Below are 27,780 nucleotides of genomic sequence, written 5' to 3' on the forward strand. Positions count from 1 at the left end.
GATCATCAGTACCTATGTAGGATGTCATAAGTTGGCTGTTAAATTTCGTATTTGTTCAAAGCTAGATGTGGATAAGTAAGTAAGTAAAATGAATTACTTTTATACATTTGATTCCCAGCATAATATTCAAAAATGTTAATATGCAATTCAAAAGGTAAGAAATTTCTTGTTATTCTTCTGTTCTCTTAATTCGTTATTTATGCAATAGACAAAAGCAAAAACATTCTTCAACCTGTCCAAAATGCATCCATCCGAGTAATGGCTCAATAAAAGTCTTTAAACGCTTCATTCCACAATGAGCAGAGCGCTATTTTCGGTCAAGTTTCTACTTGGCCTATCGATGACGGAACCGAAAAATACCCATGATATGTGTGAGCTTTGGTGTCTGATATTGCGCGTTTGCCTGTCACCAAATTTTTTCAGCGCTTGTCCAAATATTGCCATATTTTTTGCCGGCAATTATCGCATTGTTTGTTTGCGGTTATCCTAATCTGTTTTAGGGGATAAACCAAAAGTTGTTGTAAATTATTGCAATTTAGTGACTTTCCTTTGTTGTTGTTGAAGAGTTGGATATTGAAATAACGTGTCTATCAAGTATTACACAAATAATATTGCTTATTTCCCATGATCATTGATGTTGTCGAGAATAAACGATTACATAATATTTAGTCGCATACAAAATCGTATCTGGCAACTAATGTCAAAAAATAGTCAGGAATTTATGCATTTAATCTGTTTTTTTTTTTCCAAGGGTTAAATGCAACTTCTAAATCAGAAACGTGATAAAGGGTTTTTTTTTCTAATTCAAAATGCAATTTTTCTAACTTTTCCTTCAAGGTTTTTCTATTGATAATCAATAACTTATACCAAGTCGATGAAGGCAAATATAAAAATCGGAAGACCACTGATTAGCACATGATGATGAATTTTTTTAAATTTCTGTCACAGGTAAACTTGCCTGATAAATTATCTCAGCAGACTTTTTTTTTAAATATGATTATTTTATTAATACTTTAATGCATGACTTTTTTAAATGAGAATTGAAATAATAACATTTTTATTCGAATAACAAAACTCAACAGGTTTGAAGTCGTTATTTTGAGTATTTTAAAAGTTATGACCCATCAAAGTGGAAAAATAATTTTCGAAATTTTGTGTTTATTTCAATACCATTTTGCAAATTTCTTTGCAAAAACCTTGTTAATTTGGTGCAGGAAGGTGTTTGTGATTGATTGAAATTAAAAAAAATGTTAGAATTTGTAAATCTGAAGAAAAAAAAGCGATTTTCCAAAAACTACTTTTTTCATTAAAATATATAAATTTGATTTTTGCTTTTTTCATACCTTGTTCAATATCTCACACATAGGAATTGAAATATCGTAATATAAATTCCATGGGATAATTTCTTCTAATCTCTAGAATATTTTTTGTGAATACATCACTCAAAAGTATCTACGCGTTTTCGAGATATTTGAATTTGGATTAGTGTTGTTTTAAATCAACACTATGCATTAAAGGGTTAAATTGGACAAAAATGCTAATATCGTTGGTAATCAAATCCTGGGAGAAAAATTGAATCATTAACAAATGTAGAACTTTTGCGTAGATAAGCGTAGGTATATGACTTTCCTCATTTTGATAATAAACATGGAGATTTATAAACAGAATTTGCTTGGGAATCTGTGAAATTATTGTTATTCCCAGGATTTCAGCAAATTTCGTCAACATTTTATGTTAAATATATTTTCTCACCAACTGTAGGAAAAATTCAGGGCTTCGAGGGCAAATTTTAACTTTTTCGGAAATACGCACAGAAAACCGAACCACAGATACCGAACAGCCCACGCCGAAAAAACGTTTTCAAAGATAATGAATATTTCTATATGGAAACGAGTTAAACGTTTTTATGCATCGTAGATACGTCTTTAAAAATTTCCGGTTTTTAGGGGAAAATGTGATACAAATAAATGAAAAAAAAAAGTATTCCAAAACGACAACACACCCTGACTTTGATTTATTGACGGACATAATCAATATTGTCCGGTTTGTTAACGATGTTAAATTTCTTTTCAAACAATGGCAAATAAATGACCCATAAATTCGTTTGATTAAAAAAAATGCCAAAAATTTGTAGTTATTTTTACTTAGCAAATCTTTTGGTTATCATCCAAAGAGTTCTGAAAATAGTAGAAATATTTTTTTTAGTGTGGCCCGCCGAGAAGTTTTTGAATTAAATAGGCTCGTTGGTTGAAAAGGTTACTCACCCTTGCTTAGTCGATTATTTTTAGTGTGTTCCATAATAAGCGTGTGTTGCAATAACTTCTTGACAAGAACTTAGGATATTAGTGGATAGCCTCCAAATTTAGTAGAATTTTTAATTTTTAAATACAAACAAATCAGGGAACACGATTGGTAAATCAATATGATAGGCGTGCTTTTTTCAGGGTGGCCACTCATTTAGGAAACAGTCGGGATTTAAAATCCATCGGTAAAAAGCGGGAAAAACTCAGGAATTCCTTCAAGAAACCGGAAATTTTTGGCTCAGCTACTCAGTGCATATATTTCAGTGTTTGCAATGCTCCAGAGTCACTAAAAATAAGGAAACTGACTCTCAAACCATGTTATAAAAAATTTAACTCAAAACTTCGAGCAACTAAAAAATCATAGAAATATATAGGTACTTCATTCTAGTTGTTATCGAGAAAAAGCTGGTGTAGATATAATATTTTTTCCCTTTGAATTTCTTTGCGGTCTTTAATATGTCAAATCCCATTGAACTTGTATCCTCTTTTTTGCTTAAGTAACGGAATGTTTAATCCAAAATTCCGAGCATCAACTAATGAAGCATCTAATTGAAATTACAAGTTGCACGTATGTAATAATAGCATTAGAAAATGGAACTCCGGACGATATATGCAGACTGCATATGGAGTGAAATCAGAGATTCGTCGTTTACTTTAGAGAGTTTTGTTGAATCGTTGAATCTTTAAATAATGAAACGAAAAAAAGTTTGTTATATGAATTAACTTTAAACAAATGCGTAGTCTAGTTACGAATTTTGGGGCTTATCTTCTAATAATTTTTAGAATTTAACATATAGAATCTTTAGTGAACTTTTGAACGAATATTTGGTTGGGCTTGACCAGGCCAAACTTAGCACCATCACCATGAGAAAATTTTGAAACAACAGAATTTGAATCTCATTTACAAGACCGAAAAAGCAACTATGATCGACGGAAATTTGTTTCTTGGATTCAAAATTATCAATTCTGGTCATTAAAATTCTTAAATTTGGTTTCTTGTAGCCTGTAGGAATGATTTGTTTATTCAACCAAGTTCTCAAAAAAAAAAAAATTCTGATGATGTTAAATTCGATTTGGTCAAATTCCGAAAATTCGTCCTCCGATATAAAATAAAAACTCATATTTTCAGATATGACAAATACGACTCACTCTAGTATCACAAGCCGGTACGGAAGTGGAAGTGAATGTTTGTTTCTTGAACGTGACGAAAAAGGCTCCAGTATGCGTACATGTCGAGTGATATTGGAGCCTATTTCGTCACATTCACCTGGGTGTAATTGGCTAACGCGCCGTTGTACTGAAGCGGAAATTGCGGGTTCAAGTCCCTGCCGCATAGTGGTCCAATTCTCAAAAAGTCTGTTTTCTACATTTTTCGCTCTGAAACCTTTTAAACTTGTTCAATAATCATAATTTCACTAAACCTTTTAAACTTGTTCAATAATCATAATTTCACTAAAAATAACATATTATTTTCATATTTTCTGTAAAATTCCTTTTTTTTTTGTTACTGTAGGGGAGATGAGGGCATAACGAGCACCCAGGGCATAATGAGCACTCCTTTTTTCTACATAAGTACGTTTTTTCTTAAACAAATTTTCATAAGGACTTGTTTCGTACTACCCATAGTATTAATTTTTCACCAAAAAGAAATATGCTTTTCATCTTTACAGAGATATTAAATAATAACCAGCTAGGTTCTCAAGTGACGAAAATATTATAATTTTTGAGCACCATCAAATTAGCTTTTATGACCTTTAAATCATCTTGATCTGAAATGTACGCACTGCAACATGATCTACACATTGTTTCTCAATTTTCAACATCATAAAATTTTTAATTTTTCACTTTAATCAATTTTAAAACGCCTTCTTACTTTAATTTGTTCACTAGAGGCGAACAGAGCACTATCAATGAAGGCATAATGAGCATTTTCTGCTGGGGAATCTAGCAGCGAATTCAACTCGATGAAGTCAACTGAATAATAGAGCTACAGCTTGGCTTGTTTCGTCTGTCAATTTGGCATATTGGTAAGGTGTCGGAGAGGTAATCAGTAGACTCGAGTTCGATTCCTGTTCGAGGGGATTTTTTTTTTGCATATACCATTCATGATTGATTTTTTTTATTGTTACATTATACGGCTAATAGCATCAAAGCATCATCCGTCAAACAAAACACCAGAAACATAATGTATGTGTTAATCCTTTGAATTTTACACACAGACCTAGATTATTTTGTTATTGCTTTGTTTGATGAATCTACGCCTCACCGTTAAGTGCAATCATGATCATAAATGATAAATGAAAAAAAAATCCCCTCGACCAGGAATCGAACTCGAGCCTACTGATTACCTCTCCGACATCTTACCAATAGACCAACTCGTCAGACGATACAAGTCAAGCTGTAGCTCTATTACTCAGTTGACTTCATCGAGTCGAATTTGCTGCTAGAATCCCCGGCAGAAAACGCTCATTATGCCTTCATTAAAGGTGCTCATACTGCCTCGGGAGGTTTCTCATTATGCCTCTACAGTGACTGGTTTTCTGCTTTCGGCAAAAATTTTTAAAATGCATTTTTAAACGTTTTTATCTACTTTTTCAAGTTTCATCCATTTAGGCAATAGACTATTCGAGTGTCTGAACACGAAACAATGATGTAATTCACATATTACAGCTGTTCTCTATGGCTAAATAAGCGTTTTCCTTAAGGTGGCCATTATGCCCCCATCTCCTCTAAAAAGTTAAAAAAATTTAAAAGCTCAGTAAGTAAATTCTTGTATTGAAATTTTCCACTAGATTGCTGCAAAACGTCTCACATCCTAGAAAGGTTAATTGAATCTCAAATTATCCAAAAATTACAATACATATGAAATTAAATCAAAACAGATTGACATGACAACGCTCTGAGGCTAATCACTTTTTAAATTTTCATTTATAAACGTGTCAACATACAATTTTTATGACAGATGAGAATTATTTAACACTTTCGCCAATACTGATCAAAATTTCGAAATTGAAGTATGTTGGCTTTTTCTTAAACTATTTGTTATTCTATCAATAGTTGTTTTAACACAAGACACTCAATTTACATTTTAAACAAGAAAAACAAACTTTGTGCTTCATATTTTCTTAGTTTTTCAATTCAACTTTTAGTTTTTATTTTTGATTTTATTTTATAGCATTATTGCATATCTTCAAAATAATATCATAAAAGTTTTTAACTATTTTTCGAGTTTCAATTGGTTTTCATGAATTTTGACCAGCAAAAAAGCTTCTATGTTATGCTCAACAATCAGAGGAATATTTGAGAAACCGTAATTTGATTATGTTTTGGGAATTATTTCTAATGGAAAAAATAACACAGAAATTCGTACTGATAGTGCTTCGAAATATAAAAAGGATGATTTATGGATAGATTTTTGAGAAAACTCAACCTAGAGATCCAGTTAAATATCAATATAGTACGTGAACCGGGAAGTTATTGGCTCAGAAGTCAAATTTGAAGAAAAAAGTGGTTCAGCTCTTTGAAATCGTTCTCCAAAAATGGCAAAAACAGGTAACCCAATTTGCAATATTTTGTAGTCCAGAAATGTGGGAATCTATCCAACGTAAGATTGGAGTGGAGTTATGTGGTGTTTTTTTTATCACTATTTGAAGTTAAAAAACTTTAAACATTTATCGTTTTTTGGAACTATGTCCATATAAAAAAATTCAACTTTATTCCAAAACAAAAATTTTCATTACGTAAGGTGTAGATATATTATCTGACAAAAATATAAAAATAATTATAAAGCAAAATATATTCCCGATTTGAAAATATATTCGCTTTTCAATGTAAGCAAATCTTTGCGAAATTTTCAAAAAATATTAACTTTTCTCAGCATTTCTTCGAGAACTCCTAAATGGGTTGACTACTCATGACTATCATTTTCATGGTTTCATGTAGCTTGAAAATGCCGGAACACGATGAAATATTTGAACGCTTAAAAAATCGACTTTCTACCAGCTTTTCTGGGTTTTGGACCCCTGTGTGCCGGTGAGCCGTCGTATCTGTTTTGAGAAATTTATGATATTTACGGCTTATGTTCTTCCTTTCTTTGATATCTCATGTTTCTCTAATACTTCCCATCACCTTTGAAAATGTGTTCACGCACTTGTATTAAGGTTTTTTTCAAAGCTGGAATAAACAAGTTTAGTTAGGAGGCATTCATAAATTACGTAAAACACTTTTCTTACCCTCCAATGAACTTTCATACTGACCTTGATCTGTTCATCATTTCAGATCTGGCAAAAGTTGTTGGTGGTATAACATAGTTGCCAGCAGAATAAAATTTTCGAAAGAAAAAATCGGTGCGTAACGTTAATCATGCCTCCCCTTTTCCTCAATGTCACAATTCGTAACGCTCGAGCTCACTTCCTCCCCCCCCCGTCTTAAGAGCGTTACGTAATGAATGGATGGACCCTTAGTGTTAATGCAGAATTAATATTCAATAATGTTATTAAAAAGGTTCTAGGGATTCAGCAGGATAAAGTTTATTAAGGAGTACTGGAATTTACTTAAACCTTAAATGTTTTTTACTTCTTTCCTATACAACGTGGTGATACTTCATTTTCTACTTCAGAAAAAAAAAATTTCAAGTTTTTTGTGAGGATTTGCATTTCTTTTGCACCCCAAGAATGTTTCGCAGATAAATTGAAAAACATCGCACACTTTCGCATTAAACATCTATTAAATGTTTTCATTTTCAGTTCATAATCGATTTTTGAACGTATTTATCTGGGTATGTTTAAGTCGAAAAAAAAATCTCGGTAAATAATCTCAATAGGGAAAACCGGGGAAAAACCAGAATTTTGATAATGGCAATCCGCTGGCCACGCTGCATTGATAGAACTGGTGCGTTATTTCTGACCAACCACCTTCTTATCAAGTCTATGTTCTAGGGAGCGAAAACATATGATCAGTGTCGTCGTATATTAAAAAAAAAGCCAATCTCAAAACTATGAGACACAATAAACTCTCACTCTCTTATTTAAAATATTTTTCCTCGAGATTCCTCGAGATCCACCCGGAAAAACGGCTAAACGCACGACTTCGCTATAGATCGGACTTTTCGCCCCGGGACTTTTCCACCCCAAACGAAAAGCAGATTTTTTCGGGAGCGATCAGTCTTCGACTCGCCTCGGTTCGGATTCGATCGCTTGGTTTGTTCGGTTTGATTGCCGTCGCTTCATCGTTCGGAAAAGTTGAGCAAGAAAATCGTGCGTTCAGTTCTTCTTCTTTGCATATACCTACACGCCTACTTCTTTCGCTAGTGAATTTTCCCCCAACGCTTGTTGTTTGTTCAAGTTCGTTTGATTTTCTTAACGCGTGTGTGCGTGGAAAATGCTTTGTGCCGTTGCTCATCATCATTCTTGCAAAAGGCTACGATGATCTGTGGCTGGTTTCGAAATTGCAGCGCGCGGCGTGATGCTGATTTTAGAAAATCGATTAAAGCATTCGGAAGTTCCGATGTCTCAATCCTGGTGCTTGAATCACGATCACGCAGCCAAGTTTATCGATATGAGCGCCAGGGCTGGGCTGGCTAGTAGCAGCAATTAGACCGTCTGACAGACGAGTATTTTTTCGTTTTCGATTAGTTTGAATAGCCTTTTGCCTACATTCTTCTGCCGTGTGTCAAGTGATGGCAATTCCTGGCTCCACCCGTCTGAAAAGAAGGAGGTTAAAAATAGTTTTGTTCAAGGAGATTTACTTTGGCACTCTGTGGCGTTGCTGCTGTGGGATCCTTTAATGAGAGTAGAATAGAATTGTGATGCACTCGGAAATTCGCGCAGATTTGAACACATCATGACGGTGTTAAAATAAAAAGTTTTTTGAATTAATTTCAAACGACTCAAAAGAAAAGAGGATAAATTAAGTTTTTAATAAAATTAGCGAAAAAGACATCCGATAATATTTGTCTTACAGTGAACCACCTACATATGTTTTAAAATTCTTACTTAGTCTTCATCGGTAACAATGCTGCTGTGTATTACAGAACGAAAATGTGGATGAGTAAAAGAAAAATCTCGTGTGATTTAAAATTAACGACTTGGCTCGTGTTGATACATTTTCGGTCATAATTTGTTTTTTCTCCTGACAGCTGCAATAGATATTTTTACTGTCTACACAATTGGCAGAAAATAAAATTGAAGGTGCGAATGTGAGCTAGCGATATGAAATATTCGTTTTCCAGTGCGTTTCATATTGTTGGACTGTTGAGCGTTTGGTGCATCGAAAACAGAAAATATTTACTTTAAAGGTTATACACATCCTTCTATGTATACAAGCTGCTTGCGGTAGGTGGACATTGTGGTGATTATTTTTGCGAAGTTTGGTTTCATTTTCGAATGAGGTCATTGTTTGGTAAATCAATTTCTATTATATTATAAAACGAATTTTACATAATTCAATTATATTTTAGTTGAAGCATCTTATCTTATCCCTTATGTAGCTTATGCACTCTCCCTTACACCGCTGTAAAAAAAGAAGATATTCCTTTAAATTAATTTTCTGTTTTCCGATTTTGATTTCTGTGAATTAACCAAAATTCTTTTTATTGTCTTCTTTGAAACATATAGGTATCGTACATATGTAGACTTTGTTTTGTATGTCACGGAAGATAAAATTCTAGAAAAAATAAGACGATCAATCAAAAACGCTCACTGAAGGAGATAGTAAGTTGCTATCGAAATACCGGCATCTGAACTTTTTATTTACTGTGGTTGAATTAAAAGGAATCTTTCGATTGCTTTAACTCAGTTGATTCGTTCAACCAAGTATATAGGCTCACAACACAATAGAACGATTAAGGGGTGTTCTGATCAAAAAGTGGTAAAACTAAATTGCGTGTAAATTGATTAAACTTGTGTTCCGGATCGTCCCAAGTAAAAAGTTCGAAAGAGTGGACTGTAATTAACACTCTTGGGAACGACCGGGGAACACCTCAAAACAGCACAACTTCTTCACCATTTGGGTGCAATTAAGGCAACCCACACTGATTCCGCCAATGGTGCTGTGATATGATCACAGTTGGAGTTTTTCTTCCACTAGATGCACAAAACAACCGACCGTTTAGGGAAATTCAACTTTTATTCCCAACTATTTCTATGACCGAGCCGACGGGGGTAATTAATAAGTGCTACCGATGTGTACTTGGTGGAGTTTGCTACGAACTGATTTATTGGTTTATGCTGGCTGGATCAAATCGGTTTTGGACCATCACGATCACACGATCGGTGGTTTGAGAGTGAGTTCTCGGGAGAGAACTCACCTCGCGTTTAGTCGCTGGGGTGGCTCTTATTTTATAGCAACAAATTAATACCGTTCCACAACATGCCGGCCCCCTTGAAACCATACGGGTTTCGAAACAAAACATTATACACATCAAAACTTAAGTGCTAACAATTATTTGCAATGCTTATCAACTAACGTTATACAGTACAATATAAATATTTTTTACAACTCGTTAAAATTAACATCAAACATTCAGTCGACAAACACTATGTCCGTGTATACGCTTCTTAAACAAACTGGAATCTCAACAACCGGATCGCATTTGCTCTCTCTCCTCTCGATGCTATGCGTGGTGAGTGGCACTGAGGGAACGGATGAGACAAACACATGCATTTGCTTGTTGTTTTGGCTGGCTGGTTTTCAGATGATTAGCAGTTCGAGAATGTTGGACCATACGGGAATCAAAATCACAAAATTTCGTTGTAAAAACATCACACTTTCGAAGGTAAGTCCACATTTTATAACATACGGGTTGCAGCTGATGAGTTTCTCCGTTCTAATCGCTCAGGTGCTGTTGCTGTTGGAATCGCTGAGTGCCCCTCGCTGGGTGGTGGATTTAGTTTTGTCGCTGTTGTTGGATAATTATGCTGGCTGGCGAACAGCAGCGAAATCCATAGGCCGTGTCGAATTCGAGTAAAGGTATTATCTCAAAGCTTTTCAAAGTTTTAAAAACTGATCTAATTCCTCTCTTGTAGGTGACGATGAAACTTGTTGGTTGGTGGGTGTGATGCATGATCGAAACCGGACGCCGATAATCTGCTGTAGACCGTTCAGTGCAGCAGGTTGAGCATGTTGAGTAAGTCGATTCTAAGCCTGTCGATCTTCGACCAGAGGCTGATGTTCGACCGTTCGTTTACCGTTGAACCGTGCATCAACCTGTCGATCTCCGACCAGAGGTTGATACAGAGTATGTGCTGGGCCGATGTTTCACGCAACGTGTGGTTCACCGAAGAATGTTGTGTCACTGTTCATACTGATGACTGAAGCTAGAAACCGCTGCTGTTTTCACCCACCCGAAGAGTATTGGTGTTGCGTTGTGACCGGTGCTTATCCGAAAATACAACCCGTCGACTTTCGACCAGGGGTTGTCCTCGACCGTATGTTTGATAGCTAAATGTTCACTGTATCAGTTGACCAATTAACCAATAAAACAGCTGTTCACTCGATAAAAGATGTTGATTTCTTGGTGTTTCCGGATTTAAGGCTTATGATGGCATAGGGAATGAGCCGATGATTGATTTTTGATGACCAATAACCACACGATGTTCTCCGATCTGACACTGGAGATTTATCAGGGAACTGTTGAACCTTCTTTCATAACCAGGCGTACCTTGTGAAATAATTTAGAAACCGATGATGCCGTTAACGATCCGAAATTGATTTTTAATTTCGAGATGCAAGAATGCCGAAGTTTGTGTGCTAGCCTGTACTGAACTTGACAGCGCTTGATCGATGCTGGGCCGATCCGGAAATTACGATGCTTGGTTAAACCGGAAGTTACCGATAAAAGAACATGAGCGGTACATATAGGAGGTTGGGGGTTTGCTTTGACCGCTGAAGAAACCGTCGTTTTTTTTTTTTTTTCGTGGATGGGTTCTGACCAAGCGATAACCGGAGCCAATGTGTTGTGTTGGGCCGCTCAAAACCGGAAGTAGCCCGTTTTCATCTAGCTGGTGGCTCAGCTTGAGGACCGTAAGGACGAAAGCAAAGACGAAAATAGCCGTTGGTAGGATGGACGGCTGTTGATCGTTTTTTCGTTTGCTTTGCTTGAGGTGTTGAAAAGTGCGATCAGCTGGTCAGATTTCTCGCTGCGTACGATCGGTGGGTGGTAAAACAAATTCTCGTTGCTGTTGGACTATCTGCTGCTGGTGGATGAATAGCAGTGACGAACTATAGACCGTGTCAATTTCTAATTTTTTTTTGTAACAAGTTTTTAAAATTTCTTTTTTTGTTCAACATAGTTCATGCTGATGATGCTCGTTGATTTGTGGGTGACGAATAACGATGCTAAGCCGATACAGCAACCTGTCGACTTTCGACCAGAGATTGCTATTCGACTGGTTTATCGTTGAATGTTAAACCGATGATCAAATTTCCGATAACCGAAGTGATCAATGTGTCAGCCCGTCGATTTCGACCAGAAGTTGACACATGATCGGGCGAACGTTCAAGTCGCAGTTTCCGCTTCTTTGGACCAATTTTTGACCGTTGATGTCGTGGTTATGCCGTGATTTGGTGCTGTTCGCAATTGTACCGATGCGGTAGTGTGTTGATGGGCCGTTCAAAAAAAACCGGAAGAAGCCGTTGTTGGTTCACGGGCGCCTTTTGAGGTCCATGAGGGTTCATGAAAAATATTCGGAAGGACTTTAGTGTGTTTTTAGAATATTCACAGAGACATGCAGCTTTTCACCATTCCTCAAATCTGACAAATACATTCCGACATAAACAGACATAAATACAGCCTCAAAAAACTGACATTTTCTGACGATTTCAGACGCCATATTCTAACTTTTAAAACTCTGACAGATTCTGACTTATGAAATTCTGACATGTTTCAACTTTCATCTCATTCTGACATGATCATTCTTAATCAACTGACATATGTTGTCGACATAATTGCTATCGCGGATGAGAAGTGGGAAGGTTATTTAGATGTCTCGGTCTAATATTCTGTTTTTTCGTGTTAACTGTTATCGATATATTGCTCACTGACTTTGCATAAAGTAAACCATTTAACCAAATACTTTGAGCTCAGGATTAGCTCCAACAACCGTTACATTGTCACCTATGACATCGCCTGCTTTCGACTCTTTCCAACGCTTTCCCTTTCGTCGATTTTAGACCGCGAGTTGTACCGTTTTTCGCAGAATATGTTGTGTGCTGATGATTCTTCTCGACGTCTGCACTAATAGATTATCGATGCAGACGGAGGCATAGAATGGGGGACATTTAGTCATTCTGACCAACTGGGTCTACCGTCAATTTGTCGTTCGACAAACGAGGATTGAGGCACGACACGATGTGGCAAAATTTCAAGTAATTTTGCAGTTGTGCTGTCCGACTTTAGCACGATGTACTGTTGCAAATAAGAAGCGATCTGAAATTTAAACCAATGTAAAAATGGTTAAGTTGGCCTCCGATGACGTTATTGTACTCGCAAATCTTCAAAGTGAGCTGAAGACATTCCAAAAAAGGCAAAATAATGCGTGTGGCTTCAAAAAAGGCCAGACTGACCGTTTTTCTGACATAAAAACTGACACAGATTCTGACTGTTTCACTGAATGGGTTTCTGACTGTTTTTCTGAATAAAATTCTGAATGTTTTTCTGAATGGATTTCTGAATGAGTTTCTGACAAGTTTTTCGCATGGTAATCTGAATGTTTTTCTGACTCAATAACTGAATGATTTACTGACAGTTTTGCTGAGTAATTTAGTCCATTAGTCCAGACACAATCGAATAAATACAAAATATGCAATTTCCGAAAAGACCGAGACATAACCTGTTCTGAGTGATCTCAACATTTCTGGAGATTTAGTTGATGGCAAAAACTACTAGAGGCGTAGCAAAAGTATGAACATACACCGTTCATGCAACCGTGTGTTTTCAAACCAACTCGAATGATAGCAATCGACAACAAAAACTGACAAACTCAAACTCTGTATGGGTTACTGACTGATTCCAAAGTTTGCGAAAGGTTATCTGTGGTGTACTGTGGGTAATTTTGTGGGTCGGGTGCTTGAACAACTGGGTATGAATTGGTGGATTGCTGAGTTCTTCGATTTGGTGTGCGCTGAGCTTCTCTACTTTGGTTCGTTTCAAACTGATTGGCATTATCGGGTCTGTTGCACGTTGGAGGAACGGAGGAGGAGTAAGATGGTGAGTGAGGCCGAGAGAAGTAGCGAGTACTTTCAAAATGCAAGAGTGTGTTGTGATTTCGATGGCATTTTTGGCAGGGACTTCTAGTACAATTTATGGCAAAATGTCCATGTTGCAAACACTTAAAACACAAGCGACGTTCTTTCACTTCCGAAAACCGTTCTGACACAGACAAACTCTTAAAAGTCCGACAATGAAAAATGTTATGCTGACGATCTCCACAAATGACGCAGCATTCTTGGGGCTGCGATGCCAAAAATGTTGTAGTGTTATGTCGATAGTCTCGCTGAGGCGAGCTCCTCAACCGTCGATACTGTGGTTCCGGTGATCTCGTGAACCTTGGATGGTGAGGCTCTGGCGAAGTGTTGGTGACTAGAGATTGTAGAACCAAACACTGATCTCGGAGGAAGTTCATCAGGTTGGAAAAGGTTGGCACTTCTTTCGAATTGTGATGCGTTTCCCATTGCCGAAGTGTTACGGGATCCAGACGCATGCAGACCATATGGGCCATCAACGTCGACCAACTCTCAGTGTTTTCCCCAATTTTGTTCAACATTTGCAGGTTCTTGTCGAAGTCACCGATGAGGCGGTTCAGCGACTCGCTGTGTTCCCGGCGAATTGGCTCGATTCTAAAAAGCGCGTCCAAATGCGCTTTGACAATCAGCTTTTTGTTTTCGTAGCGCCTTTCCAACAAACTCCATGCCACTTGGTAGTTTGCGGCCGTGATTTCGATTGAACCGATTTCCTGCAATGCTTCGTCCGTCACCGATGACCTCAAGTAGGTAAATTTGTCGACTGGGGAAAGCTGACCGTTGTTGTGTATCAGGCTCTGAAACATGTCGCGAAAGGTGACCCAGTCTTGAATTCTTCCGCTGAAATGGGGCAGCTGGATTTCAGGAAGCTTCACGCGAGACACAACCGAACTTGTAGAAGATTCTGACAATTCGACTGACACTTGCCTTTTCCGCTTGAAAGCCACCAGGGAAGATTTCGCTGTGCAGTAAACCTCTTCGACCTGGGATGCAGCCTCATCAAAATCAGCCTCACGTTTGGCGATTTTTGCTTGAACTCGTTTTTCCCTCTGATTTTCGGATTCCTTTGAATCTGGTTTGGTTTCGATATCTTCTTCGTCGAGGATCACCTTCATTTTCCGCTGGACGTTGTAGAACCTCCGCATCGCATCTTCTAACATCTCCAACCGAACGTCGATCTGGTTTTCGTGCCGTTCCATTGAGAAACCTTCAACGAACCTCGCTACACTGTTGATGGTCCGCTTTAGTTGCCGCTGTTGCTCCTTGAGCTCGTTGAAGTCGACGTCCTCCATAATAAAGTTGAAGCAAAAACGTTCACTGACTCAAAACTGACTAAAAATCCGACAAATATTCTGACACAAAACCGACTAAGTCCAATTTCAAATAAAAATTGGAATTCCGAACAATCTGACAGTAATTTTATTGCACGTTGATACGTCCGCTTGTATGTTGCACACAATTATTGCCAATTCACTCACCAAGTTCAAGAATAATCGAAAATAATTATTCAAGAAATAATTATTTCGTCACCGACACGTCCTAAGGGCCTACGTAGATCATGAATTAATGATGCTGACTGTAATAACCGAAATACTGACTCATCCAAATTTCATTGACTGACCTTTGCTCATGAAACGCACCTTGTTTGCTCTCACCGACAGGTAACTATGTTCCGACTGATCGATAATTGACTCAACTCAACTCAACGTTCTTTATTTGACCGAAAAATATAAACCCAATGCACTCGATTGACTGGGGAAGTTTTCAATGAAACATTTGCCAACACCGAACCAGTAAGCAGCAGAGAAGAATGTTTGAAGTTTCAGGGATTGCACACAGTTCCGAAATAATAACTTCGTGAAATTAAGTTTTCAATTTTATTTTGAGCAATTCATTTACCCACAAGCTACCACAAAAACATACACCACCAATCATGCACACTTTGTACTTCCCTGGTTTCCGTGAACCGATTCCGTAGGTCTCAGGGAATGTTCCGACCGATGCTCCGTGAATGCTCCGTGTTGTAGCAAAATGGTGCAGTCGTGATGCTTTTAATAGCGCTGATCAGCGCGATGGCGTAACAGCGATGGCAGCGGTGGCTTGATGCTATCAAAGTGCGATGGCCGTGCACTGAAGCCGCTTGGTGGGTTACGAATCCGATTCCGTCCGCACTGTCCGTAGGCTTTACTGGCCACACATCCGGTTCGAAGGACCAAAAATGTTCCGGATCGTCCCAAGTAAAAAGTTCGAAAGAGTGGACTGTAATTAACACTCTTGGGAACGACCGGGGAACACCTCAAAACAGCACAACTTCTTCACCATTTGGGTGCAATTAAGGCAACCCACACTGATTCCGCCAATGGTGCTGTGATATGATCACAGTTGGAGTTTTTCTTCCACTAGATGCACAAAACAACCGACCGTTTAGGGAAATTCAACTTTTATTCCCAACTATTTCTATGACCGAGCCGACGGGGGTAATTAATAAGTGCTACCGATGTGTACTTGGTGGAGTTTGCTACGAACTGATTTATTGGTTTATGCTGGCTGGATCAAATCGGTTTTGGACCATCACGATCACACGATCGGTGGTTTGAGAGTGAGTTCTCGGGAGAGAACTCACCTCGCGTTTAGTCGCTGGGGTGGCTCTTATTTTATAGCAACAAATTAATACCGTTCCACAACAACTTGTTTATTAAAAAAATCAAAGCACCTTCATTTTGAAGTTAAATATGTTAAATAGACGGAAAAAATATTCAGTTAAGATTCCGGTCGACCTAGTCCAAATTTACGAGACTTTTGTTTGATGCCTGCAATCAGATTTTGTATAGTCACGTTATCCACTATCTTCGGCGCAAACGCCAGTTCGCTTTGAACTGTTTCTCCTTGGTTACAGTTTCTTAGCTCTTCTTACGGTCTTGCTTAAGTATCGTCCAATATTTTTCGATTGGGCGAAGTTCTGTTGTGTTGAGAGAGTTCTCATCCTTGAGCACAACCTGAATGTTGTTAGCGGCAAACTATTGCATGGCCTCCTTTTTTTTAATAATGGCAGGATGTGAAATCTGGCCAAAACAGTTTCTTTAGAAAAGGCAGAAAACGCAAAAGGCACTATTTTACGTAAATTTCCTAGTTGACGGTACCGGCTGCAACGAAAATGTGGCTTTATAAGCCTCAGGTACAGATAGCTTCCCAAACGAGACATTCCTTAGCAAACTTTGATAGTTTAACATTCTTGAAAATGTCTGCCGCCTTTCTTCATCCGGTTGCTGTATAAAACTTTTGTCCCGTAAGCTGTCTGAAGCCTGCCTTGGCGTAGGTTCCGTCGTCCATTACCTCGCAATCGAACTTTGTCAACAATGTCGTATACAGCTTCCGAGATCTTGTTTTTGCCGTAAGGGTTTGCTTGCTTTTCATTGCAATTAGCAGTCACTACCTCCTTATAAGTCGATAATCCGGATCGTTTTCAAGCTTCATGCACTGTTGTAGACGATAATCCCAACTTATTGACGACATCTCGAAGGGAGAGATTTGAGTTTTGCTTGAAAGTGCTAGCCACCCTTCTGTTCGTCACTGCGGATCCCGGATTTCGATTTCCCCCAGATCTTGGCTTCCTAGTTGTCGAAATGCGTTCGTCGAACACTTTTATTACTTTGGTGACGGTTGATTCCGCCACATTCACCGATTTTGCTATTACAGACCCCGTTCGATTTTGGCAACACGCCCTTACATTTTGTGTTGCCAAAATCGATCGGTTTTTTTTCTCTATTTTTTTCCCAGTTATTTGTACAAAATGACTGTTATAATTATCAAACACGTTATTTTTGGTCAATTTTCGACCATTTGTAGTCATTTTTTAAATTTTTTCTTCATGTTTTTGATACATTTTCCACTTTTCTTGTTTTGTTTATAATGTTTGTTTTCATTTGTCATATTTGCAGTTTTTGTCGTTCTTCATAATTTTTAGTTGTTTTTTGTCAGTTTCAGTCTTTTGGTTGAATTAGTTTTTTAACTTTTTGAATTTTTCATCTTTTTGTCATTTTTGAGTACTTTATAATTTTTTTTAAACTTTTGTTTTTATTGTTGCATTTTATCACCATTTCAGAACATAAAAACGTATTTATGCTGTTTGTCTAAATTAAATTGGTAATGTTACAACGAAAACTAAAAGGTTATGTTGATTCTAAAAACCGTTCGATTTTGGCACATGTGCCAAAATCGGATGTTGCAAAAATCGAATGCTGCCAAAATCGAATGTTTCCAAAAACGAATGTTGCCAAAATCGGATGTTGCAAAAATCGAATGCTGCCAAAATCGAATGTTTCCAAAAACGAATGTTGCCAAAAACGAACGGGGTCTGTAGATTGTTTTTGCTATACTGCCCCTATTCGCATATAAGTCCCATGTGCATTTTCATCGTTTTTGAGTTATCGATGGAAAACGCTTCTTTGTGCTCCAATTTACCTATAAAACAAGTTTTTGTTCGAAGTTTGTTCCCAAAATTTCGAAAAATTATGACCCCTGATGTGTCCCATGTGAAAAATATTCGCATATGAGTCCCATGACCAAAATTCAGCGCCAGAGCTTACAATTGAAGGAAAGGATAGACAGAAAATAAAGTAAATCAATTATTTAATGCCTAAAACATTAATTTACATAAAAATTGATCATGATCGTATAGTAGCAAAATGATTCCGAAGAAATCTGGTTCTTAGTCACAAAAAACATTAACAGGTAAATTCTACCAAAATTATTGTTTCGACAAAAATCAACCGATGAACAACGCTCAATAGATCAGCCTTCGGTCAGGATGAATCCTTCATGGCTAATTTCAACGATCTAATATGTGATCGGTGGGTGGTACTTGAAGTGTTGTTTCGGTAACAAAATAACAAACTTTTTTCATTACTTTTTTCTAATATCAGTACCACTGTTTCCGTTTATTACCCAGGAAGATATTCCCGGAAAAAAAATTCCTTCTTTGTCTTGAATCCAGCAGACTTTTGGTCGCTGTTATCCACGTATCCGTAACACGCATTGAATTAAATGATGATGCTGTCTGATAAATTCGCAGCAATTTCACACGAATGAAAACAAAGTTTTGGAAAAAAAAAACACTGGAAAACACATCCCACTTGGCGATAAAACCTCGATTGAAATCAGTTTTGAATAAAGATCTTTCGATAACTTTTTTCTGTCATCAAAAAGAATGGTAAACAAATGTTAGAAAAGTACTTTCCACTTGCCGATAACTTTAGCACCAGAGACTCATTTGTGAATAATCTCTGTTCGAGGGTTAAGAATATTCGCATATGAGTCACATGAGTGTTTTATTGAAATTTCTCCGTAATTATTAGTTAGTATTAGCGCAAAAGCAAACAAAAGTATTCTTTGAAGTGTTTTCTATCAAAACTATTGCTAGGTTTTGCCAACAAATGATGCATACGATTGTTTTTATGAAAGCAAATTTCAATCTTTGCAAGCGTTTTTCTCGGTTTGCAGTTTTTACACATGGGACTCATATGCGAATAGGGGCAGTACAGCTCTGTAAATATTCAAGAAAAACTGAAATTTTCAAAACCATTGAAGTATCAATATCAAGTTAATCAGATTTGTTTAAAAAAAAATATTTAAATTGTGGAACAAAGCAATCCATCCATCCATTATCCATTTATCCATTAGATATCAATCATGTTGAGTTCGTCCCAAAATTTAATGAAATACTTTCAATTTGGTGCGAAAAGACTACGTGTCTGAAGGCGATGCAGTTTTTTTCATGATTTAATACCAGTAAACAAGTTTTGGGAATCAATTGTTAGTAATTTATGGGGTTTCAAATTGGTTTTTTTTATTCACATGGTTTTATATCCAAAAAACCAGTATAATAAAAACCGGGAAAATCATAATTTATACCGGAAAAACCGGGAGAAACTTTAGAATTTCAAATCGAAAAATCGCTAGCAACACTGAATTGAAGAAATAGAAATTTAAAGAAAATTTTTTGAAGCATAAAAAACTTGATGGTGATTGAAAAAGCAGAAAATTAGGCGGCATCTTCGAGGTGCTACAACGACGCAAGGCACCTTAAAGTTATTTTCAATCAATCAATCAATCGAAAACGCTCCTTGAAGAAGAAAGTAGGTTGCTATCGAAATACCGGTATCTGAACCTTTCTTTTACCGTGGTTGAATTAAAGGGAATCTTTCGATTGCTTTGATTAAGTTATTTTCTAGTTTTTCTTATCATAAAGCTAAATGTTACTAAAAAATACTTAATTTGGCTCTAACATTTATGAATGTATGCAAAATAATTTATAGGGGAATTGGGTATAAAATGCGCAGTCGGGACAAGATGCGCCACCATCAGTATTTCACTAAACATACATTGTTCAACATTTATTCTGAAAATGCCAGTTTGTTCTATTTCCACTTTTATGCGTTTATTAACATTTGCGGACCTTCTAAGTTATCTATATTGCGTAAATTTGACGAAAAACGAAAAAAAAAATTTTTTAGGAGTTTTCCTTCAATTTTTCAACTTTTCTAGTAAGGAATTACGGCATCTATCAGCAAAACATTTACCTGGCATCTGTTCCAATGATGAACAAAGGTCTTGACAATCATCACACAACGAAAAATTTCCTTATTCAATTATTTTTTCTGTTATTTTAAACGATTTTTAATAAACATGTCTAGGCAGGGCAAAACGCGCCATGTCCGTTTATCTTTAACCATGTTTCAAGTTTGTTTAAATTTATATGCAGTTTTCATAACAACAATTTTAAGGATATTTATATGTTGAATTGGAAAAAATAACTTGAATATGAACGAATATATTCAAAATTCCTAAATTTAATATAGATTTAATTAACTATTCACAAGAACGTCAGTATATCTGGCAGCACTGCGCGAAGCAATACATTTCATCATCTGTGAAATAGAAAAGAAGTGTTTTTACCTGGCAAACACGTCCGGGGGCCCTTGAATTAATAAACACTTATTTAACGTTAAACGGCGCGTTTGGGTACACACATATGCGCCCTTTACCCCAAACGAAATGGAAATCATACTTTAGAAAGCCTTTTAAAATTTAACGATTAAGACGTAAATAATCGGTAAAGGTGTTCCTGTTTGTATATTTCTGGTGAAGAACAGTCTCTTTTTCAAAACTATTGTCGAATTTACTGGATTGCACTCTTCATTTACGAGCAATGGAAGATTCTTCTTAACGTGGGCGTCTTACCCCCAGTTCCCCTACTGCCCCCTATTGTGTTAACAATAATTGATTTCTAGATATTGCAAACTCGTATGATTTTAAAAATTGTTTTGAAGAGTTTCTTGGAAATTTGGGATTCAATTTGGTTTCTTTCTTGTTATTTTTTAAAAATATTATAGTTTTCAAATAAAAACGAATTTGTTGATTTTCCTTTAAAATCTTGAATCTAGCAATTTAGTTTCCAGAAAATCGCGTTTTAAGTTTGACAAAATGTTGGTCTTTAAGCTTACTGTTTCACTCAGCTAATAATCTGATTTGTTAACAATTCATGCACTCGTTCTTCTCATATCATTGAATTGCCTTATTAATATCGATAAATTGCCTTACAGATGTTTTAAACTGAATAATAGTATTTATTTGTATTCGTTAAATTTATAAAAATTAGACCTTTTCAAAGTATTCTTATTCCCCTTTCGCTGAAGTTCACATCATTTGCAAAACCCACTGAAGGAATCCCCATATTGCTATTCTCCTGCAAAAAGAGGCTACCCGCGGTAATGCCATGATTAAACTAATTTCAAACTAGACTGGAAACAAGAAACAAACAAACCAACATATACTTGGAAAAGCTTTTAATAATTTCCCAACCTTTGGAAAAGGCCGGCGCCTTCGGGTACTATCTTCAAGCCAGCCAAACAAAACAAAACAAAGAAAATCAAACATGACTTTGGTGTGCGGCTTTCGCATTTTCTCAGCTCTTAACACCCACACACGAGTCTGCCGCGTTGATTAAGATTGATTAGTCAATGTGAAGTGGTTACGAGGCAGATTCTGTTTCTGGGGAATAATTAAGAAGTTTGATTTCGGTTTGAAATAGACGAAATCTATAATTAACAATCATGATTGTCTGGAAGTTTCGGAATTGATGTTTAAAAAAATTTCTATCTTTTTCTCAAAATAAAGAATTATGGGATATATTTAAAATTTTCAATCATTCTTTCTCTCGTTAGTTTGTTGTAAAATGTGACAGGAATTGCAATAAACAGAATCCATCGCATCCGGCAGGCAGGCAGCTCATCCGTCGTTCATGTATCGAAAAATGCTTTCCTGCTTTTTCTTTTGTTTGGTTGCTAAAATTAGTGCTTAAATAGTTTGGCCCTGTCAGTCTGCGCTTCAGCTGCCTGTAAATCCGGTTAACTGAAAAGCGGAGATGAATATGCCATGACAGGTTTCCCACATGTGTTGCTAGCTCGGCGTTGAAGTAAACGAAAGAAAAAACAACAGAACGACTAGAAAACGATCGAAAAAAGGAAAACAAAATATAATTTCCTCACCACAGTAGTGTGCCGGCTGAGTTTTCCCAGATCTTCGAACATTATGTCGGCTATGAAGAAAATGTGGAGGAAAACAAATCCAACACAGATGATTGCATTCCGTGACTGTCTGTAGTCTAAAATAAATAAAGAATGAAAATGAAAAGTCGTCGAACGGGAATGTGCGATGCAAACCAGCTGGGAAAACTCGACCAATGAAGAGAAAAAACCGGGATCCGTTTACATCTACACTCGTATGTGTTCTGTGTTTTGTGTGGTTTTGTTGCGGGAAAATCAGGCCAATCGTGAAGGAATAATGCCAAACAGCTAGAGCTAGGCCGACAGGACTAAAGTGCAATGCAACTGAGATACTACTGCCCCAGTGTTTGGACTAGTGTGCTCTATGATTTGCCGGCAGTTTCACTTTCATTGCTGAATCCATTTAGTGTAGTGCAATTCATCGACTAGTTGATTCGTTCTAGAGCGTTCTGCGCTTGGTGGAAAATTGGACCACTCATTTTCTCCCGCTTGCCCATTATAAAAGCTTTATCGTTTTGAAACACTTCGGGGTGTTTGCCCGTTTGGTTTGATTAGCTTCGTTTGAACCCATTGCCTCAAGTTGCTTTAATCCATCGCTAATGGTCCCTTAATCGGTCTTTTCCATCAACATGGACAGACCGAAACCATTTTTGGGCTACGACAATAATGTCGGCTTGCTAATCAATAAGTTCGAGGTACGCAACTATCCCAAGAATAGGAAAATGGCAGTAATGCCTCAGTTCGACGATAGTGAAGTGTTCGTCCGGGCAAGACGTCGAAATTCCCGGGATCCTCCGATTTACGTCAACGATTCGGGTGTGTTCTACGAAAGTAACGACGGCTTACCACAAACGCGATTCCGCAACCGTTACACCTTCAATGAATCGCTTTCGTCGCTCAACGAGTCCGATTATGGAGGCTACGAACCCATGATCGATGAATATCGGTCGGAAGAGCCTCCACAAATCATAAACAAGCAACAGGTGGCAAGCTCCCTTTCGCGCTTCGGAGCCATTCTGCAGATGCTGTCGAAAATTCCATTCCCACGCCTGTCCGTCACCGGACTCGGACTCTGTTCCCTGGTCGCAATCTTCATCTGTCCCAGGACAATCGGTGCCAACGTTCTGTTTCCCGGTTTCAGATTGCTGTTCGGAACGCTCTACCCGGCCTATGCGTCCTACAAAGCGGTGCGGACCAAAAATGTCAAAGAATATGTAAGTACCCCTTTGATTTTATATTTATCTTGTCCTAGATTAAAATTGCAGCAACAGATAAAAATCAGTGAATTGTGTTGAGATGAGATTCAATTTTATTCAAAAAGGGTAGAAGCACTAGTTATTGAACAGGTACCAGATGTTGAACACTAGTAAAACACTAACCAATTAAAACAATAATGAACAGTAAAAAATGAATTAAAAATCATTGTGCCTCTGTTGAAGCATTTTCTACCTTTGTTCTCATTTTTATCAGAAATTCCAAACTCTTAAAGCCACAATCTCCGAAACTAAAATATGTGTTCAAATTTTGATTTAATTTTTCGACTGGATGAAGAAAACAGCATTTTTTTTTGGTAAGAAGAAAAATTGGATTAATGACAAATAAAATCCTAAATAATAATATGAGTGTTTTCAACAAAGTCTTTTCAGATGATTTCTGGAAGAGTGGTAGCCTTTATTATCTCTATTTTCTTAAAATTGTTCAATCTTTGGATCACAGAAAATGCCAATTTTTCAATTATTGAACGTTCAATCTTGTAGTACTCGTTTCGTAAAAAAATGCATGTACCAGTTTTTGAACAAACATCGGTTGGTGCTTGGAAATATAAACAAACTGTTTCTTGGTTGCTAGCTCAACTAAATTGCCCCTGCAAAGCATACTATCTAGAGACATACCCCTAAATATATACAATGATATTCAACGTATACGTGTTCAATAATTAGAACATTGTCTGTTCAATATTAGAATCATTGCGTTCAATCATTGGTATAAAAGCAATTTTGAATAAAAAGGTTTAAATGATGCTTTTAAACCATATTCCCGTGAAACAAAATATATCGATTCGAAGCTGAGAAACAAGCCTAAGCTTCTCTATCAAAATGTTATCCGAAAAACCTTTTGTTATTATTTATTGGCCACAAATACGTTGAATCCCAAAGATGGTGTTCAATAAATAGTGTTCTTACCCTACCTACTTCAGGTTCGTGATAGTTGATATTTTTAAAATGAAAAAACTATTTTTCCATAATTAATTTAACATTTTTACTCTGTTTGAGTGTGTTTTTTGGAGCGTTTAAGAACAAAAACCGATTTATGATGTGATTTAAAAAAAGTTACATTACTTTTATACTACTTATTACTCCGTATGAACTGTTATTGTGTGACAGCAGGTCGTGGCCTAGAGGATAGCATCCTTGTCTTCTAAGCCAACGATCATGAGATCGAATCCCGGTCGTGACATACCCTGGTACACATAGTATGACGGAGGTTGGCGGTTTAAGCATTGATGAAATGCTAGCCGTGTATACCTTAGAATTGTCCGCCTCAATGATGCAGCACATGCATGTGGATGGTTTTTTTTTCAAGGGAACTTAGATTGCACTTGGAGATTCAACCTAGTTATGTGTGTGCTCGTAGTGCTGCCGGTAAACAACTGCAACTTCAACCAATAGTGCAGGGTGTCAAGTAGCATAGCAAAGTAAAAATAATAACGCGGGGTAAACCACAATAGATCAACATAATGGTGGACTCTCTCCCCAACAGAAAAAAAGAATGTATTGTGTTGATGTACATATGTAGGTATATTTTGGAAGAACAAGTCCACCTGATTGGTGGGCTAGTTTACTTACAGGTATTCCGGCATCCGTGTATGCACCTGGCCAGCTGGCAACTGATTGAACATTCTTATCATATAGTCAGTTAAAAGTGGAAACACACCTTACTTTTCGGCCACTTATAGTATTCGAACTCAAAGTTTTTCTTGCCGATACCGGGAATCGAACCCAGTAAGCATGGCATACCATAACCAGCTTGCGCAAGCCTATTCGCTAGACCACATCGGCGCTATACGTTATACTCGCTAACTTTCAGCTACTCAGTTCAGAGTGACGGCTACTCAGTTGTCGCCAAAACCGCACCTACTCAGTTCTGACTAAACGGCTTTTACTTAGAACTGACTAACAGCCCTTTTCGCGACAACTGAGTCATGGTTACTCAGAATGCGCGAATAATTCTGAAGCGGTTTTTGGCCGCTTTTCCATGCTAGTATAGTTAAAACCTGTATTATTTTTCAGACAAATGATGGATTAGTTGATCTGATGAATAACAAAAGTCCAAATGTTGTGCATACACATTTATTTAAAAAATATTCACAAACTTAAAGAAATTTTTTTGCCCGTCGGGTTTCGTCTCCTGGGCCGGGACCCATGATGCCGTAATATTCCATAATAATTGTGTTTGGACCATGATTACTTCGTCACAGAAACCTGTAATAAAAATAATATTGGATTAATAGCCAGAAATTATCTTTAAAATGAATATTCACCTTGTAAATTTTCAAGTTTTGCAGCACGAAAACAACCAAGCCTGACCGCCGCACACAAACTGATCAACATTTACTCAGTTGTCGCCTTCAAGCACTCGAGTTCTCTGAGTGCCGAATTTTCTGACGTCTGAGTAATTTTTCCGCTGATTTTTGAGTTCATTAAGATCAGACGTCGGCTGCTTCATACATGTGGCGACGTCTGAGTAAAAGGTAGCCGTGCTCTGAGTATTTCAAATTTAGCGAGTAGCTACGATACACAGGTCCACAAAATTTGTTTGTTTCCGTGGTGCCCAGAACTTGATAGCTGATTTCTGATAATTTTTTTAAGGGGGGAGTAGGGTCTAACACTTTCAAAAAATAGATTTTTTTTAATTTTTTTTCTTATTGTAAAACATTTCAAGAATGTTGTGTAAAATTTTCAAGTCAATCGAAGCAGAACTGTAGAAATTATAGGCATTTATCTCCTCTTATCTAATACTGCAAGAATACTGCAAGCAGAAACTTCAAATGCGTTTTTCTTGAAAGCACATTTAAAGTCCGTGGACATCGTCATTTGAAAACTACTTCACCGATTCTTTTCAAATTTGGAACATATTTTCTTCATATAAAATACCAAACCCCAACGATTTTTTTTTTACTTTGGGGAGATTTTTAAGATAAAAAATGGCGGATTTTTTCGGGAAAATCGTAGTTTTTACTTCAAACAGCCACAAAAATTTCATTAAAAATATTTTTAAGTTAAACAAAAACGTTGGGGTCCAGAAAAATGTCTATTAAAAATATTTTGCTCTGATTTTTTGACTTCAGATGATTCTGTGCTGAGATACAGTGTCCACCGCAAATCCTGTTTTCTAAAAGGCATCCTCGAAAGTGCTCCATCACCGCCTCATTTTTTAATATTTTTCTACGAAAAAATTAGTAAATGTTCTTTTAACAATGCTTTGTATAATGCAAAAAATTTAAATACATTTGTTTAAACTATAGATCTAAAAAAAATTCGTGAAAATTGTGTTTTTTTTACCCGTTTCACCCTACTCCCCCCCTAAAAGATATGTTTTTTTTATATTCACGGCTAATATTTTCATAATAGGAAAAACATATGGAGACAATTTATTTTTATAAAACTTAGCAATATCACCAGGCAGCCGCTTGCATCGGACCCATGGCACAGTTGTAAAGAAAAGTGAAAAACGTGATCGTGTACAAACAGAGCAAAGCTAAATAGATGTATCTCGCTTAGATACAACTGGAAACGACTTTTACGGTGTTTCATAGACAAAACCTTGATGATTAATTCGCATACAGTGTGAGCTGCCGAAAGTTGGCTATTCTTTGTAAAATTGAGGCTGAAATAGCATTACTTTTATGCATTTTCTCCGTATAACTCTAAAAGCTTACATTTATCATGCTTACAATGTTCAATAAAATTATGTATTTGGTTTATTTATAAAAAATTGTAGAATGTTTTTAAGATTTTTAAATTTCCAGAAGAAAAATTTGGTAGAAAACTTAATTTTGAAGATTAATTTCATATTTTACACTGTAACTCGGAAGATGAATATTTTAGAAACTCGACGTTCAAGATAAAGTTTCATAAATTTGCTTTTTAAATAAGTTTGTGGAAGACAGCAAAGAGATTGAACCTACGGTTTAGAAATTAGATTTAAGTGATCAATCAAAAAATTCATAACATTTTCTTAAAGAGCTTATTCTACTGTAAAGCTGTATAAGCGACGATCTTGTTTTTCACATTTTTGACCACTGTGCCTGGGTGTGGAGGAGTTTCAAAATTCAAATTTAGTAAGAAACAATAACAACCTCAAAATTTCACAATAAGTAAGTAAATTGATTTTTAAATCCATTTTCTTACTCATGATCATCACATAAATAAAAAAAAACTATACTAGTATGATTCAAAATAAAACAGAATCAAAGTTTCAAAACAATGTTATTTCCGGTAAGTTTGAATAAATAATTCAAAATGATGATCTTTATTCGGAGCCAGAAATTTCAAGTCAATATTTTCGAAACACCAGAAAACGAAAAAACGAAAATTTTAAATATTTGGACATAAAAATCAGTGCACAGAATTAGAACACATAAAATAAAAACCGGATTAAAAAAAATCCAAATT

The 27,780-nt window shown here is 36.7% G+C and overlaps 1 protein-coding gene and 1 long non-coding RNA gene across 7 annotated transcripts in view; both read left to right on the forward strand.

Annotated features, from left to right (window-relative positions):
- Nucleotides 1-27,780, forward strand: part of LOC129744131 (uncharacterized) — an 85,089-nt gene that overhangs the window by 26,564 nt on the left and 30,745 nt on the right. For 2 of the 6 annotated variants that reach the window (XR_008736823.1, XM_055736526.1), the window contains exon 1: nucleotides 21,788-23,319. Coding sequence is in view for 1 of the 6 variants with exons in the window: in XM_055736526.1 (XP_055592501.1) it covers nucleotides 22,735-23,319 (585 nt within the window). In the remaining 5 variants the exon portion in view is untranslated. Of the gene's footprint in view, nucleotides 1-7,472; nucleotides 7,646-21,787; nucleotides 23,320-27,780 lie in introns of those variants that run through there. The other 4 variants (XR_008736824.1, XR_008736826.1, XR_008736825.1 and 1 more) reach the window with 4 other exon arrangements.
- On the forward strand, nucleotides 9,506-10,680 carry LOC129744132 (uncharacterized). Its single transcript, XR_008736828.1, has 3 exons — nucleotides 9,506-10,077; nucleotides 10,141-10,271; nucleotides 10,328-10,680. It is a non-coding gene; the product is annotated as an uncharacterized LOC129744132 (long non-coding RNA).

The sequence above is a fragment of the Uranotaenia lowii genome, chromosome 2 (genome assembly GCF_029784155.1).
Source record: "Uranotaenia lowii strain MFRU-FL chromosome 2, ASM2978415v1, whole genome shotgun sequence".
NCBI lineage: Eukaryota > Metazoa > Arthropoda > Insecta > Diptera > Culicidae > Uranotaenia > Uranotaenia lowii.